Source organism: Antedon bifida, chromosome 2 (assembly GCF_963402885.1).
Source record: "Antedon bifida chromosome 2, ecAntBifi1.1, whole genome shotgun sequence".
NCBI lineage: Eukaryota > Metazoa > Echinodermata > Crinoidea > Comatulida > Antedonidae > Antedon > Antedon bifida.
Window position 1 is genome coordinate 32,910,152 of NC_136227.1, and position 17,466 is coordinate 32,927,617.

At 33.0% G+C, this 17,466-nt stretch overlaps 1 protein-coding gene across 1 annotated transcript; it reads left to right on the forward strand.

Moving 5' to 3' along the window:
• The first annotated feature begins 1,262 nt into the window (after nucleotides 1–1,262).
• On the forward strand, nucleotides 1,263–14,256 carry LOC144834710 (myb-binding protein 1A-like protein). Its single transcript, XM_078689606.1, has 32 exons — nucleotides 1,263–1,282; nucleotides 3,295–3,378; nucleotides 3,598–3,669; nucleotides 3,759–3,869; nucleotides 4,556–4,678; nucleotides 4,958–5,050; nucleotides 5,534–5,645; nucleotides 5,989–6,167; nucleotides 6,450–6,529; nucleotides 7,014–7,077; nucleotides 7,201–7,274; nucleotides 7,382–7,433; nucleotides 7,544–7,772; nucleotides 7,904–8,052; nucleotides 8,178–8,339; nucleotides 8,458–8,521; nucleotides 8,678–8,820; nucleotides 9,015–9,075; nucleotides 9,271–9,308; nucleotides 9,568–9,777; nucleotides 9,985–10,194; nucleotides 10,397–10,513; nucleotides 10,666–10,741; nucleotides 10,920–11,056; nucleotides 11,352–11,422; nucleotides 11,627–11,678; nucleotides 12,006–12,074; nucleotides 12,178–12,228; nucleotides 12,338–12,391; nucleotides 12,515–12,622; nucleotides 12,718–12,836; nucleotides 12,973–14,256. Exons 3-32 carry the CDS (start codon nucleotides 3,613–3,615, stop codon nucleotides 13,040–13,042), a joined length of 3,135 nt encoding a protein of 1,044 aa, XP_078545732.1. The 5' UTR covers nucleotides 1,263–1,282; nucleotides 3,295–3,378; nucleotides 3,598–3,612; the 3' UTR covers nucleotides 13,043–14,256.
• Nucleotides 14,257–17,466: the final 3,210 nt, after the last annotated feature.

A 17,466-nucleotide genomic window follows, 5' to 3' on the forward strand; every position in this document is an offset into this window, starting at 1 on the left:
TTCTTTAGCGTCTTTTATTTTCCAGTCAAAAGTAACGTCAAAGTTCCATATCCACTGTACTATTGCTTTAATGTTTTAGCCTACATATATTGAAGTGAAGGAATAGTGTATATAACAAACCAATAGCCGTAAATACAGTAGTTCCGAATTTTATTCGTGATACAATTTGTTTTTATTTTAATAATTTATCAAAGTGCGCTGATTCTTTGATTTCATCATGAAAACCTTCAAACAATTCTCATATTCTTCCATTGTCTTTCTTTGTCAAGTCGGCATTCATCATTTTATACCTTTTACATATTTGCTATTATTGTTCATTTATGCTAAAACTGGCATCTTTGCACCGTCCTCATGATGACTCAGCATTATCACATAGTCACTGCGCCGACAATATTACAAAACAATTGTTGTTGTATTGTATCTATATTCTGGGTAGAAAGAAAAAAAACGAATTTGGTTATATTTTGACATATCGACATAGTGATAAAAATTAAATTGATAAATAAATTATTTTTCAAAAACTGGTACGGTCTCATTGTCCGTTGAAGGCGCTCTTTGGTTTTTTATTTAAAAATGTATGAATAATATAAAAGGCGTAGGCGCGGCCTAGGCTAGCCTGTTCTTCTAAGAGCCACACAACTTAGGTATAAAGCTGGGTGTTTTTTTCTGTTTTGGTATTACGGTAGGCCTACTGGTGCATGCCTGGCACCTAACTAACGTGACAATTATCACACACAGCCAGCCTAGCCTAGGCCTACCACTCTTTTCTCCCCTCCCTATACTAGCCCACAAACAACTCCGGAGAGTCGGAGGAGAGGTAATTCTACTTTTAGCTAGCCTAGTTTAGTAGTCTACTATATACTAGGCCTAATTAACGTAGGTGACCTCAATGTCTGATCAGAATTGTCTTCATCTTTTCACAGCAGGATGACAGTGCCATACGTGAAGATTACAGATGCTATACAGACCATGGAGTTATTATAATACCTCCACCACGACCATGTAGACCTACATATACCTCCATGTACAGAGACAGAACTACTGTCGTCTAGATGGCTGTTGACAGGTAAGCACTCATGGATACAGAGTAAAGAAACAACTATGTTTTTGCCAATTTGTAAATGTAAATTATAGTTAATGCGCAATAATAATAATGGCCAGTTGATATAGACATTTCATTCATTCTGATTTTAGCAGCAACTAGGCCTACTGCATGCTGTATTATTACGTTTCTGTGTTTTTTTAAGAATGAGTGCAGAATGTTCTTACTGATAGACAACATGTAAGTATTTCAGAATACGACGGAGTCAGTAAAGAGAAAACTTAATTCAGTTGGCAAATGTGTTTGTCTTAATTTTTACACGTCCAAGTAATGATATACATAATATAAAAATAACGCTTAAAAAAGAACGACGTTTCGACTCCATCATGGGGTCATTATCCAGTACAATGAATAAAATATAAAACAACAACTAATTAAATAGCACAAGCCAAGGGTCAAAGTTTAAATAACAAAAGACCTATTGTCTAACATCCTGTCAAATGAAAAGCTTAGCTTTTACAGAGTCACTTTGTTTATTCAGACTAGGTTTTAATTGTCTGATATACAACATTTCATAGATAAGACAGTCAAATTTGTTTTTGCATTTCCTAAGTATACAGAAACATGAATTAATTTTACTTGGATTAACAATCGCGTTATGATCCTTTAAATGCTGTCCTATTAAAGCCCCCTTCCCTACGTTTTTTAGATCTAATTTAAGATGACTAACTATATTTAATGTAAAAATAATACTATATGGTCCTATTGCAATAACTTTTTTCGTCTTTAAACGGTTAAAAATGGGAAAAATAAGTCGATTCTAATAATTATAGCGGCCCGCTATAAATCCCAAAATGCATTGCGCGCGGATTGATATTTTTGTTTTTCACCTGTAATTCGCCCACTTTTCGATCGATCGTGAGGCCAAAACAAATGGAAGACTCCTAACTTTTCAGCGAAAATACCGGGTTTTCCCCAATTTGTATCAACGGAGTCTGGCAAAAATAGAAAGACAATTAATGCAGCAACTATACAACGTCAGGCTAGGTATATAGCTAGCGTACGATGTTCGTACGTTACCGATGTTTACCAGCTAGGCCTACAAAACTAAGCCTAGCTAGGCTAGGCCTAAGACCGTCCACGAGAGGTCGATCGCCGCGAGCTACTTAGGTAGTGCATTGTTTCTCACTTTTTATCATAATTTACCATAAAACGTACATTTAAGACAAGGAATGACATGGTTTAATGTTTTTAAAGTGATATATATGTATTATTTTCCAAAAAACGTCCAAAATTGCAGGGAAGGGGTCTTTAAGCATCTACTATGTTCAACAATGCGTTGGTAGAGGTGTCGGCATGTATATCCAACATAACTTGCATCGCACAAGTCACATTTAAATTTATACACAACACATTGTTGACTAGACTTGCCCCAAGTCGGTATTGTTTTTTATTTTTATTTATTTGTTTTTATTTCGACTGCGATTTTTGTCTGAAAATACAGTATCCAAACTCAAGTAATACACGTATGAAACGCCATATGTGCAAAAATATTTATATTTTTACTAATATTAAGAAAAAACTCCGTCTGGAGCCCAGACTAATTGTTGACTTATAATAGTTGGTTTCTTTTCGACTTTCCTAATGTCATGTTATCTCTAACTTTCTTACTTATGAATACAGGGACAATGTTTTTGTTTATCTTGTGACTTAGTTGGCATAGTTGTCGCTTGACGGAGTTCGCAGATTTCTGGTCTTTGAATGGCAGGATGATTCGCACTGGTATTTCGGATAAATCTGTTTCACCTTCTGCAGTGTTGTTATTGCTCTCTGCTGGTTTAAAATTCTGTATGGTTGTTGTTATTAGTTCATCTGGAAATTTCAGACACTTAAAAATCTTCCTTAGAATTTCACATTCATCATTAAAAAGCTGGTGGGTCGACGATAGTTTGTAAGCCCGATTTAACATAGTTATAATAAGTGACCTTTTATACTTTTTCCAAATCTTTGGTTATCAGCATTCCTAGGAAAGGGATTGAATTGTTCACGGCAGTTTCCATTGTGAACGCTATCGCAGGATGGGTTGTGTTAAGTAAAGCTAAAAATTCATTGGCTGCTTCTAGATTTGGCCCCAATGATCAGCTTCGGCTGGATGGACCACCCTCGTAAAATATTGTTGAAATAAATAAGTAAAATAAAAATAAATAAATCATTAATAATATTGTTGTTTATATTTGTTGCTGTTTATTTAGCTTTTGACATTGTTACCCATAATCAGCTTAAAAGAAGTGTTTTCTTTGATTAAGAAACATCTGCATTCCAACTCCAGTAAACAGGTAGATAACAACAACTACTCCTATTTTGTAATTGTCAATAAAAAATGATAATAATCATAATAATAACTTGCTTTTCTTTTACTTATTCTGTTTTGGGCTTATTCAAGTTTCTCTCATTTTCTGTTATATTATGATGTATCTATCTTATGAAAATAAATTTAATTGAATTAAACTAGTCATTCATTGTTTTAACCAATAAAAAAAAATTTCTTTTTTTAGGAAGAGAGGGAGCATATGTTTGGTCAAGTGTTTGCATATATTGCAGTTGTTCAATCAGGCAGATTGCAAGCAGTAAATACCTAATTCTGTTTTATTGTATTGTTTTATTTAAGTTATTTTGTGGGCAATTTATTAAAGTTGTCTTTTTTTTCAATAAACAGGAAGATGGAAAATATACTGTTAATGTTCTAACAAAATTGAAAGGATTTTCTGAAAAGAAAAGTTATCTCCAAGATCTTTGTACTCAAGCATCTACGGACCTGATTAGTATGGTAAGGCTCTGTCTACACTATCAAACTAGTTTGACAAAAAAAAAGTGTCATGTGCCCAAATATGATATGACATCATCATGTCTATATATAGGCACATCACATTTTTTTGTCACATAAAATTGTATAGTGTAGACAGAGCTTAAAACAACAGCCCAACAGTGGGTGGGTGGGTGAGTGGTCAAGCGGTTAAGACAGTGGAACCGTAATCACGTAGCCATAACATCGGCAGGGGTTCGAGGCTCACTCACTCCATGGTTCTGGTGGTAGAACGAGTCTTCTCGGATAAGGACTATAAACCGTAGGTCCAGTGTACACAACTTGCTCGTGTGCACTTTAAAGAACCTAGTACATCTTTCGAGACGAGTAGGGGGTTACCCCGGTGTATTAGTACATCACAGCCACTGATCACCAACTGGGCCCTCTGGGAGACCAGTCTTTGACTGAAGAGGTTACCCAGTATAAATATATATTTCAATCAAGCCTACATATCACATGTTAAATGTTTAAAAAATAAGCATTATTATACTGTAATTTTAAATGAAAATAAATAATCAAGATGACACAAGGGGCAAGGAAATAAGATGTCTCTTACAGTAATTTTGCTATCGAGAATGATACAAAAGTTCATATTTTATCATTTACTAAAACAGTTTTTTTTTTCTTAAATTTTTCTTTTGTTCATGAAGAGTTCCAAAGAAACATTTAGTGAGCACATCTGGCCGTCGATCAAGTCTGATCTGAGTTGTGGCTGGGAAGGGTGCTCTCCTCACACCCTGCAGACGTTGCTAACTTGCCATCGTTGTTTTCCTGTAAGTACCTAGCAAAAATGAGAAAAGGCATAACAATTTATAATGCTCTGTCTACACTATCAAACTAGTTTGACAAAAAAAGTGTGATGTGCCCATATATAGTAGTGATATGCTTAAATATGGTAGCGATATGACATCATCATGTCCATATATAGGCACATCACATAAAGTTTGATAGTGTAGACAGAGCTTAACGGTACTGCAGGTTCATTTTTCTTGTAAAAGATTGCTATTGTCTATAAATATTGAAATTGTATCTATTTCTTTTGCATTTTATAGGATGTTGTCAAAGGCAAGTTTTTGAAGACGCATTGGGGACATAAAGACATATTGCACCCCGACAATCTAAATCATGTTGTGAAAATCTTCACAGTAAGTACAGCGATATCAACGAGTGAGTGGCCGAGCGGTTAAGGCAGTGAAACTGTAATTGCTTAGCCATAACATTGGCAAGGGTTCAAGGCTCACTCGCTCCAAGGTTCTAGTGGTAAAACTAGTCTTCTCAGATAAAAACTATAAACCGCAGGTTCAGTGTACACATCCACCTCATGTGCTCTTTAAATAACTTAGTACATCTTTCGAGACGAGTAGGGGGTTACCCCGGTGTACTAGTACACACACAGCCACTGTCACTCATAGCCACTGATCATAACTGTGCCCTCTGAGAGACCAGTCCTTGACTTGAAGAGGTCACCCATAATAAATAAATAGTTTCAAATATATTGTTCCTAAATTGAAAACTTTTATGAGAAATTAATTAGGTCAATGTGGTGTAACTTTTTGAAATTTATTTTCTTTAGTATTTTCCGCTTGTTTTTCCTTTTTTAATTAAATAATTATAATGTTTTTCCTCAGGAATCTACTATCATATCTCACCCTAATGTCAACAGTGTTTGTGATGAGGTGTTGAAACTTGTTCTTCAAGATCAGGAAAAGGTTACTGTGTTTTGTCAACAAGTTATTGATAGTAAGCTTTTATTCTTGAATACGTCAAGTCACTGCATAATTGTTCTACTCCGCGGCCAATGTCATATAGAGCAGTCAATATTTTAACTAACGAAATATTCTCCCCATTCAATTTCACATGAACATACAAATATTGATATAAAGTTTGCGGTACACTATGTAGATAGTTCAGAAAAGAACTGTTGAGTTTCTTGACGTTTTGATCAATATGCTTTGATCGTCCTCAGGAGTCAGAATGCAGAAAGTCCAGGAAACTGGGAATAAAAATAGAATGAGACTGGTGTGAAAGGTAAAAACAATAGCAAAACATACACATAAATGAACTCTGTACTGTGTACTTATAGGTGGCCTGCTTCATGCTCGTCAAGAATGCCGCTACCTGGCATTGCAACTCGTTGAGCGCCTCCTACGTGAATGTAGCGCAGAAGAAGTTGATCATGTGTTAAGCCCAGCAGTAGTCAAGATACTGATTAATAGCCTGGCAAACAAACAACATTTTTTGCATGAGTCTAGTAAAAAGTTTGTAAGTGAAATGTGTTTGCCCGAAAGAAGGATAACTAACCCATGATTTATAATTACTTTATAATACACCTAATATTCGTTTCATCTTTTTTTTCGGAAAAAAGAATAGAGTAGATAGAATATAGTACAAAATTCTCCATAGCTCAAGAACAAAATTACAAGTGTCTACATTATTATAAATATAAAGAAAAAAAAAATATAAATCTCTTATTTTATAATTTTTACAACATAGATTTAGAACAATTAACAATTAAAATGTTTTTTTTTGTGTGATTTTTTAAAGAGTGCAACATTACCATTGGTTGTCAAGGAGATTCAAGATGGTGCCACGCAACTTGAGATTGTAAAATGTCTCATAAGCAAGTTAGTATAAACAGAATAAAATGTGTTTTGTTCTTAACCCCGAATTATTCAAACATATTCTGTACTGTTTTTCTCTGAGTGAGTGAGTGACCTAGCGGTTATGACAGTGGAACCGTAATTATGTAGCTATAACATCAGCAAAGCCTCGAGGCTCGTCTCACTCCATGGTTCAGGTGGTAGAACGAGTCTTCTTGAATAAGGACTATAAACCGTAGGTCCAGTGTATACATTTAGCAATATAAAAAACCTAGTAGATCTTTTGAGACAAGTAGGGGTTACCAGCCAATGATCATAACTGGGCCCTCTGAGAGACCAGTCTTTGACTGGAGAGGTCACCCAGTATAAATAATAATTTTTTTGACTACAAGTGTAGTAGTCAAAGAGTCCAAAATTAACTAATGTTTATGCTAACCCAGTCAGAATTTACATGTGCTATTTTGTTTATTTTATCATAACCCTATATGTCATTACTTGATCTTCTTAGGTCAGGAAATATACACTTTGATCAAATTACAAAGACGAGATCCGTACATAATTTAATAAACAATGTGAGTATACCAGTCATATAAATTAATGTTTTTTCTATGTACAGTATATATGTATCTATGTCTGAAGTAGTGATCCATTTTTTCAGTATTTTTAAAATTCTTTGATTTTCCCTTTGTTTTTAGTTGAATCTTAAAGGAGTAAAGTTGTATGTAAAGTTTCTAAAGAAGTTATTCATCAATGGTCCAACCCAAGACAGGTAATGTTGTTAGACTTTATCAATAGTAAAGCATATAATAATCTAGTAAGACAAATTACGTTTCCAATTAAAATTTTATATTGTATATTTTAATTTTTTTTCTACAGTTTTGAGAAAGTACCAGATCTCGACTCTACTCGCAGATGGGTGTGTCATGAGGTTTGATAGAATATTATTTACATTTTGTATAAATATTTTTAAATTGGATCTTTACTAATTATTATTTTTATTATTAAATTGATGTATTTTGATTTGTTTTTACTTGGTAGATGTTGTCGTTAATACGAAGTCCAGGAATTCCTAAGCAGGAACAATGGGTTTTAGATGTTACTCAGTTTCTGTTTGTTCATGCATATTTTAATATTGAATCAAATGATACAAGTATCCCACAATGCAAACATCTTTTAGCTCATAAGATTGGGAAAGAATTACAGGAGCTCCTGGCCAGCCTGTTTCAAAGTTGCTTGACATCGCTTAGCAACATGCCTGCCTCACAAGGTATTATATTTATATTGGTTTATTTTATATATATTGTAATCTACCCACAATTCATTTTGTTATTGCCAAGAAAGTGTGAAATAAAGACCAAAATTCTTATATCATACTATTTATTTATTTTATGGTTTCAGTGTTGGTTGAAGAAAATGAGCCAGGTCAGAATCAAAGGACATTGGGAATGACATCTGGAGGTGACCTCTGGGTCAAGTTGATAGTGCAATACGCCCAACAGTTAGTGACCTCACCACATGTCACCTTTCGCATTGAATTCACTTCTGAAGTAAGACTTTGATGTCAATACAAACACCTTTTTATTTCATCCTACAACATTTCTACAGTCATTTTAAACAAACTATTAAATATATAAATGCACAATTTTTAACATGCAGTGATTTCTGTTCATAGATGAAATCAGCATGGGAGAAGATGCTTTCTTCAGTGGCAGATGTAGAATCCAAGATGGAAAGTAAAAGGAACATAACGGCAGGATCGGCCTTCCAGCTCCTCTTTCTTCATGTCGGACTTCAGATATTTATGGAACCAAGCAATGCAGTTGACCTTGTTGAGGTCAGAATTAATTAATAATGAGTGTCTAGTTATTGAAAATATATAATATTATTTATACATAAAATATATTCATGAATTTAATTTTTATATTTCACCTTTGTTTGTTTTGTTTTTATAGGAATTGAGCAATTGTTACAAGAAGGCATTCACCAAACGCCGGTCTGTTGCTAAACAAGTTGATGGTAAAAATAATATACTAATTATCTCTATTTTAAGATCATAATATTTATAAAGCTAATTCCACAGAAAAGTGTACAGATTACTCATAGAAAAACAAATGTAGAGGTACTGTAAACAATAGATGTGTTTATAATTATACTGTCATTTTATTTTTTCAGAACCAGAGTGGGTAGAAGTAGTTGTTGATATTCTGATTGGCCTTCTCTCTAAATCATCTCATCTATTGAGGGCAGTTGTCGACAATACCTTCAAGATGATCTGTTCGCATATGACAAAGAAGGCATTGTCTCTTTTAGTAGATGTAAGTGTTAGTGGACGGAGCTTGTTATGTGCTGCCTATGTTTGGATACCTTAGTTTAAGCCTAACTGAAAAGCCTGCTATAAGAGGAGTATAAATTATAACTGACCAAAAGTGTCATGTTAATTTGTTTTTTTTTTGTATTGAAAACAAGTTTTTTTCCTCTCCGAATTCACATTTTATTTTCAATTTTGTAGGTTTTAGATCCATCAAAGAACAAAGAAGAAGATAGTAATGTGGAATTGGTTAATGATTCAGGTAAAAATAATCTCAATTATGAACTATGACCTATTATGATTTTTATGACCTATAACCTATTGACATGAAACTTATGAAATAAAGTATCTCACTACAGTCTCTTTCCTTTATTATATTATATGTTCTTTTAAAAAATTGTTTAACTTCTTCTTTGCTTACATTCCTCATTTTGTATTTCCTTTTTTTTTAATATAGAAGAAGAAGATATCGATGAGGATAAGGAAAATTCACCAGTAAGTTGTACTTTGCTTTTGTCCTTAAGCTCAGTCTACACTATCAAACCAGTTTGACAAAAAAGTGTGATGTGCCCAAATATGGTAGTGATATGCCCAAATGTGGAAGTGATATGATGTCATTGTGTCCATATATGGGCACATTAAATTTTTTTTCATAAAGTTTGATAGACAGAACTTTAGTTACCAAAGTGAAAATTTGATTGTAGTTATATCTTTTGATAGTATTGTACTGATAAACAATCTTATTATTTTTCAGAGTAATGGTAACATTAACGAAGAAGATGAGATTGAAGAAGACGGTTCCAAACACGATGATGAAAGTGATGAGGATGATGAAAGTGATGAGGATGATGAGGAGGATGATGTTGAGGAAGATGATGAAGATGATATTGAGATGGTCGATGATGAGTTCAGAGCTCAAATCCGAGATGCTTTAGGAGACGCCGCTGTTCAACCAAGTGATGAGGTACAACTCAATATACTTGTCAGATTTAGATGTTTACAAGAGGAATATTTTACTATTTAAATAAATATTTTATAGTTGTAATACACATATATGTAGATTAGACTAATCTCCTCCAGTCTGATACATATGTACAGTACACATTATGTTTGTGTAAAACAGCTTTTTATCTTAACATAAAGAGTAACTCCGCTATTTATTCGTTTTTAGGAAGATGAGCAGGAGGATGAGGAAGATGATGACATGGATGACGAGACAATGATGAGATTCGATTCAGTCTTAGCAGCGGCATTCAAAGAAAAACTGCAAAAGAAGAAATCCAAAATGGAAGCTGTAACGCTCGTGCTACATTTTAAGTTGCGTGTTCTCGATCTTGTAACGATTTTTATCAAACAGCAACCGGAGAACATCCTAGTCGCTGTAAGTAAACCATTCAAATGGAATGCAAACACCAATATAGACTTGGCCCAAGTCTGTAGTCTTTTTTATGTTAGCCAGTCAGCTTTTTGATTTTTGTCTGAAACAGCTCTGAAACACCATTTGTGCCAAAATATTTAAACGCCAATATAATTTTGCATGTTTGTAATACTCCTCCTATCATTTTTCGTTAAATTGGATTTAGGATCTTTTGTTACCGCTAGTCTACATGATACAGGCAGCTTCTAGTGATAAAGATCAGGATTTATTAAGAGATAAAGCTGCAAACATATATAAGACAAAACTCTGTCGACCAAAAAAGGTAAGAACACCAATTTTGTTTACAGTAAACATCTATTTTGGAGACATGGGGTTCTCCTATATAATATATTATTTTGATAAACACTGCGACTTATTCACAGTAAATTACTAAACAGATGATCAAATATTTGAATATTTATTTGTTATTTTTAGTATCCGAAAGTATCAGGCGATGAAAAAGAAGAGTTGCATAAATGCTTAGAAGAAATGATGAAAGCCCTAAGGAAAGGTAAACAAATACTATACTACTACATAATCACAATGTTTTAGTCGACTCTATGAGATATACTGTATAATTGACTCTGAAGATATAGTTAAGATATACTGTATAGTTGACTCTGAAGATATAGTTGAGATACACTGTATAACCCTTTGAATGATATATCTGTTATACTTACTCTTTACAGCTTCATCAGTGTTCATAGTATCACTGATTTCTAGTGGTTGTCTATTCCTTGTGCGTATATTGACCTCATCTACCGACCCATCGCCCCTTAAAACTCGGAGACAACGTAAAGATGCCACACAAGAGAAAAATACTGAGGTAAAGTACATCCTTTTAAATAAAGGCCAATTTACACAGACCAACGGTAAGCGGAAAAACGACGTAGCTTGTCCCACATAGAATTTGTATCTATCTTTACTGGAAACCATCTGTCTGCTCCGCGTTGTGTGTAAATGGTCATAAGGAATAACAAAGATTCTATATTTTTATTATCGTTGCCGCTTGTCTGTGTAAATTGGCCTTAATGTTTTTCAGAACTCTAATCTAATAGTGCTTTAAGTGGGTTACAATACTATTGTAAAAATATTCATGTCTGGTTTTTTTTGTGATGCAGAATGATTCTTCAGATAAAGAAAGAATTTCAGCTTTGTACAATAAATCACTTTTGGATTTTATGACATACAGGTAAGATATAAGCATTTAGATTTTAACTCATCACCAAGATAAGTTAGGTAATTATCTGTGTAATGTATCATGCACATTGAAATAAGTGTTTGGAAATTGTGTGTATGTTCTGTGTTATTTTTCCGAATAAGGGATATCTTGAATTACAAAGTTCATTGTTTTGTTGAAGGTTAATAATATTTTTGACTATTGTTATTTTCTCAGAGCAACTTGTCTACACCCTGTGCTGTTTACAGATCTTATAGAACGATTTCCAGTAAGTTAATCAGCTATTATTGAATCATAGAGCATCCTTTCATGTGTTTTTGTTGTACAACAATGGACCTATAAATTCTAATTTAACAACTATACTAAAGAATATGATTTTGAAGGGTACCAGAGAGTTGTTAATTAACAACTCACTGGTATATACCTTTATATTATGTGTCATGTGTTCTATCATACCATAATGATAAATAATAATAAAATCTTTGTGCTTACTAATTAATGTAGTTACAATATTATGTACATATATATTACATACTATAGTATAGTCTGAAAACAAAACAATCCGTTTATAATGTATTTATTTATTTGTTGATAGAATCTTGGATGGTTCGTAGCCCCTCAACTTATTCAGTACACAACTGAAAATATTCAGATATATCGTAAGGTAAGACCACAGTTCTATAAGATTTTTTTGTTGTAATTTTTAAAATTAATTTTGATCTAAAGCAGATTTTTCTTCATTTGAAATCTTTTTTTTTTAATTTCAGAAACAAGCTTGTTTGATGTTGACAAATTTAATCAGTAAACGACCATATTTGGTATGTAGACTTTTTTTGTAGTTTTTGCACTGAAGTAGGAAAGATAATTATTAGTGAATGGTTTAATTATAATGAATAATTTTGATTATTACATTTTATTTATTTATAGGGAAATGAGGATCCAAAGAAAATCTGTAAACAATTATCTTCAATGATTTCAAAGGTATACAATGAAATTACATATTCTATTTTAACCAGGTGTATGTGTTTTATATCGATAGTGTTTATCAATATTTCAATATAGATATTTTGTATTGATCGGTTTTATGATATTCTTTGCATTCAGGTTGTCGCAAACACACTGGATTCGGAGTCTACATTCAGGCCAAAGTTCATCCTGCAGTTTTTAATGTTGATGAAAGAGTTTGCTGCCCTCAAACAGAGCCTTAATGACGTAATAATTCTCAATTATCTTATGGTATTTAAGTAATAAAAGAAACGCTTGTGCAAGTGTCAAATAAATATTCACAATTTGTTTTTCACCAACAGAAAGAAGGATTTGATGTGATTAGGAGTTTGTTGCAGAAATTAAAGGACAAAACAGAAATCAAAAGATCGGGTGAACTTTCATCGGCTATTGGTGCTGCCCTCAATGGAGTAAATAACAGGTAAGATTGTCTCATATTGCTAGAGTGTTTTTCTATCATTGCGCAACCTAAGCCTCATACAAGACGTTAATACCTTATGTTTGTATGTGCAGTATTAGATTCTAAATAAACATTTATTTATTGTTTTATTTTGTAGGTCATCCAGCAAACGTAAGAGGAGGAAAACAAAACACAGAAAAAGAAGATCTGAAACTGAACAAGTGTGAAATGTACAGTATTAAACATAGAATTGAACGCAACCATAGACACTACAGTATTGAACACAGAATTGAACGCAACCATAGACACTACAATGTTGAACACAGAATTGAACGCAACCATAGACACTACAGTGTTGAACACAGAATTGAACGCAACCATAGACACTACAGTATTGAACACAGAATTGAACGCAACCATAGACACTACAGTGTTGAACACAGAATTGAACACAACCATAGACACTACAGTATTAAACACAGAATTGAACACAACCATAGACACTACAGTATTTGAACACAGAATTGAACGCAACCATAGACACTACAGTATTGAACACAGAATTAAACACAACCATAGACACTACAGTATTGAACACAGAATTGAACGCAACCATAGACGCTACAGTATTGAACACAGAATTGAATGCTACCATAGACACTACAGTATTGAACACAGAATTGAATGAAACCATAGACACTACAGTATTGAACACAGAATTGAACACAACCATAGACACTACAGTATTTGAACACAAAATTGAACGCAACCATAGACACTACATTATTGAACACAGAATTGAACGCAACCATAGACGCTACAGTATTGAACACAGAATTGAATGCTACCATAGACACTACAGTATTGAACACAGAATTGAACACAACCATAGTAGTTAAAAATAAAATTTGAAACTGAACATGTGTGAACTATACATATTTGAACACAACCATAGACACAAACCACTCCCTGAAATAGAAGTGAACACAAGCATTACATAGAGCATTGTGATTGATTTACATTTTAAGAGTTACAAGTTTTAAAAAATGTATTTAAAAATGTAGATACTTTAACAGAATATACAATTTTATCTACTGTATCTGCATTTGCTTGCACAGACAAACAATTTTTAACAATGTATTTCAATTGCTATTTTAAGGTCATATTTGTTAGTACTTGTAATTGTTTTCAACATTATGTATATTTAATTTTGCAACTTACAGGTGTATAAAATCAAGATTGATAATTTTGGCTATTTTCATTTTTAAACTATGAAAGTATTGTTATTTGAGAGACATTTTAAACTACTTATTTCTACATAATGTTATGAGTGAATTTAATTTACGAGGTTATATCCACTTATATGTATAAAAATCAAGTGTGATTTATTTACTGTAGATGATAAAGCATTGAGACAATAAACATCCATATGAACAACTTATTTTTAAGTATCTTTATTTCAGAAAGAAAGAAGTAGATGTTTGTAAAAATGAACTATAAAAACAGAAATTGTAAATGAGCAAAAATGTACATATCGGCGGTACACTGTGATCCGGTTAAGAGTTTTTTTACATTTATTTATTTTTTTTAAAATGCATTTTTAGTTGCTATAGATACAGACATGTATAGGTTCTCAACTTATGAGACCATACAAAAACCAAACATAATATACTATATATGGAATCAACTCTCTCAAAATGGCATTCCCATCGATTTTAAAAACCAGACATAGACAGGTATTATCTAGAATCTAGTACAGCTGCTGTTTATCAAAATTCATGTTATATATATCATGCAACGTCCCAATAAAACATTTTGAATGTCTTTCAAGGTATTTTATATTAAAATGTTTGGTCCGTAACTAATACATACAAATATCCAAAAATCAAAACAATTCTGTCTATTTTTTTTGTTAAACATCTGGAGTTGATAAATCGATTATTTACATATTGTTTGATAAACATTAGTACAGCAAGTTTTGCATCATCTTGAAATTTCAAATTGACTGTTTCAATATCTTACCGCAAATGGTTGCTTTACTTCCTCCATATATTATGCTATATTTTTGTAATTATGATGAATTTTTAGAATATAATTATGCATTTTAAATTGTAAAATAAAATCAAAATTTCTTAATGATTTATGGTATATCAATATTTGTTCTAGATATGTATATATCTATATATGTCTATTGCACTATGCAAATTATAATAGCATGAATGTTGTTTCATTTTTTAGCTGTTTAGCATTTTATGGGAGGTTTAGGTGAGGGAATATAAAAAAACCATGAAATGTAAAAAAAAAAACACACAAAACGAATCCAAATGAGTTTCGTGTTTCTGCTAAATATCAAATATCAACGAAAAATACACCCAAAATGTTTGTGTCCGAGCGCATCATCTAATTTCGACTACTTTTGGTGTTGACTCCGTAATCATTGTTATTATTCCAATACTTCACATCTTAATGTCTTCTTCATCATTAAAATGTTTTAATCTCTGCCGACTGATTGACAGAAGTCTGTCCCGCTCATGCACGTTGTCACTTTCTGAGGCGCACCCCAAATCCAGTATTGCTTTCATTTTGTAGCTTTCTTACATATACTTCAAAGTAAAAGAATACTCCATGTATAACAAAATCAATGGCCGTAAATAGTTCCGAATTTTATAGTTGACAATAAAAAAAAACCAACTTGTCAGGGGCCGGGAAGCGATTTTTTTATTTCGTACAGAAGTTGGGGCCCTTATGTGAAAGATAGCCGAACTACTTAAGTTCCTAAATATAACTAAACCTAACCCTCTAAATAATCTCTCTCTCACTATAAAGTAAAAAAGAACTTGCTCATCGGATTCGAACCCCATACATCGACAAGTCCGACACAAAACCTTTGTATTAGAGAATTGTTAGCTCATTTCTAACGTAGCTTAGGAAAAACAATTAATGAATATTCATGTTTATTTTGTGACGTCTCATGAGGGGTCCCCAAATTATGTAAGAAAAGAAATATCGTGGCCGGGAAAAGTAGGCTTTTATTATACTTAATAATCATGCCATGTGAATTATTATTAAGGTAGACAAACCGTGCGGAGCACAGGTTTCTGGTAGACCACACTTTAATTACAAAAGTAGCAAGTACGTAGCAAATCTACCATACAAAAAAATTGCAAAATATCAAAGCCAGTGAAATAAAAATAAAAATGTTTATGAATAAACTTAATTCGTGTTTCCGCATCAATGTGTTTTTCATTCGATTTTTGTCCACTTTTTTTTTATCTCTACGTATCAAATTAATACACCACAAAAAACACCCAAAATAATATATCATCTAAATTACACAGCACAATTTTTCTTTAGCGTCTTTTATTTTCCAGTCAAAAGTAACGTCAAAGTTCTATATCCACTGTACTATTGCTTTAATTTTTTAGCCTACATTATTATATTGAAGTGAAGGAATAGTGTATATAACAAACCAATAGCCGTAAATCCAGTAGTTCCGAATTTTGTATTCGTGATACAATTTGTTTTATTTTAATAATTTATCAAAGTGTGCTGATTCTTTGATTTCATCATGAAAACCTTCAAACAATTCTCATATTCTTCCATTGTCTTTCTTTGTCAAGTCGGCATTCATCATTTTATACCTTTTACATATTTGCTATATTGTTCATTTATGCTAAAACTGGCATCTTTGCACCGTCCTCATGATGACTCAGCATTATCGCATCGTCACTGCGCCGACAATATTACAAAACAATTGTTGTTGTATTGTATCTAAATTCTGGTTAGAAAAAAAAAAACGAATTTGGTTATATTTTGACATATCGACATAGTGATAAAAATTAAATTGATAAATAAATTATTTTTCAAAAACTGGTACGGTCTCATTGTCCGTTGAAGGCGCTCTTTTGTTTTTTTTGTAGTAGAGTAGAGAGGATGGTTAATGGTTTGGTAGGCTATCAATTCACACAGCGCGGCCTTTATGAATAATATAAAAGGTGTAGGTTTCACGGACACAAATCAAACAGCTTAGAAATGCTCCGTTAAGTATAACCGTTTTAAACTAATATTTCTTACCTAGACAAAACTTAGGTAAGCTGGGTGTTTTTTTCTGTTTTGGTATTACGCTAGGCCTACTGGTGCCTGCCTGGCACCTAACTAACGTGACAATTATCACACACAGCCAGCCTAGGCTTACCACTCTTTTCTCCCCTAGGCCTAGCCCACAAACAACTCTGGAGAGTCGGAGGAGGGAAGTGTGAATTCTATTTTTAACTAGCCTAGTTTAGTATTCTACTACTAGGCCTAGGCCTAATTAACGTAGGTGACCTCAATGTCTGATCAGAATTGTCTTCATCTTTTCACAGCAGGATGACAGTGCGTGACATACGTGAAGATACAGCTGCTATACAGACCATCCATTGAGTTATTATAATACCTCCAACACGACCATGTAGACCTACATATACCTCCATGTACAGAGACAGAACTACTGTCGTCGTCTAGATGGCTGTTGACAGGTAAGCACTCATGGATACAGAGTAAAGAAACAACTATGTTTTTTTACCAATTTGTAAATGTAAATTATAGTGAATGCACAATTAAGAATGGCCAGTTGATATAGACATTTCACATTCTGATTTTAGCAGCAACT

Bases quoted from the DNA above. Each gene is read 5' to 3' on its own strand.
- LOC144834710 (XM_078689606.1), top strand. From the start codon at position 3,613: ATGTTTGGTCAAGTGTTTGCATATATTGCAGTTGTTCAATCAGGCAGA. The intron at 9,778-9,984 runs GTACAACTCAAT...ATTCGTTTTTAG, and splicing joins CTGTTCAACCAAGTGATGAG to GAAGATGAGCAGGAGGATGA. The intron at 11,679-12,005 runs GTAAGTTAATCA...ATTTGTTGATAG, and splicing joins ATCTTATAGAACGATTTCCA to AATCTTGGATGGTTCGTAGC.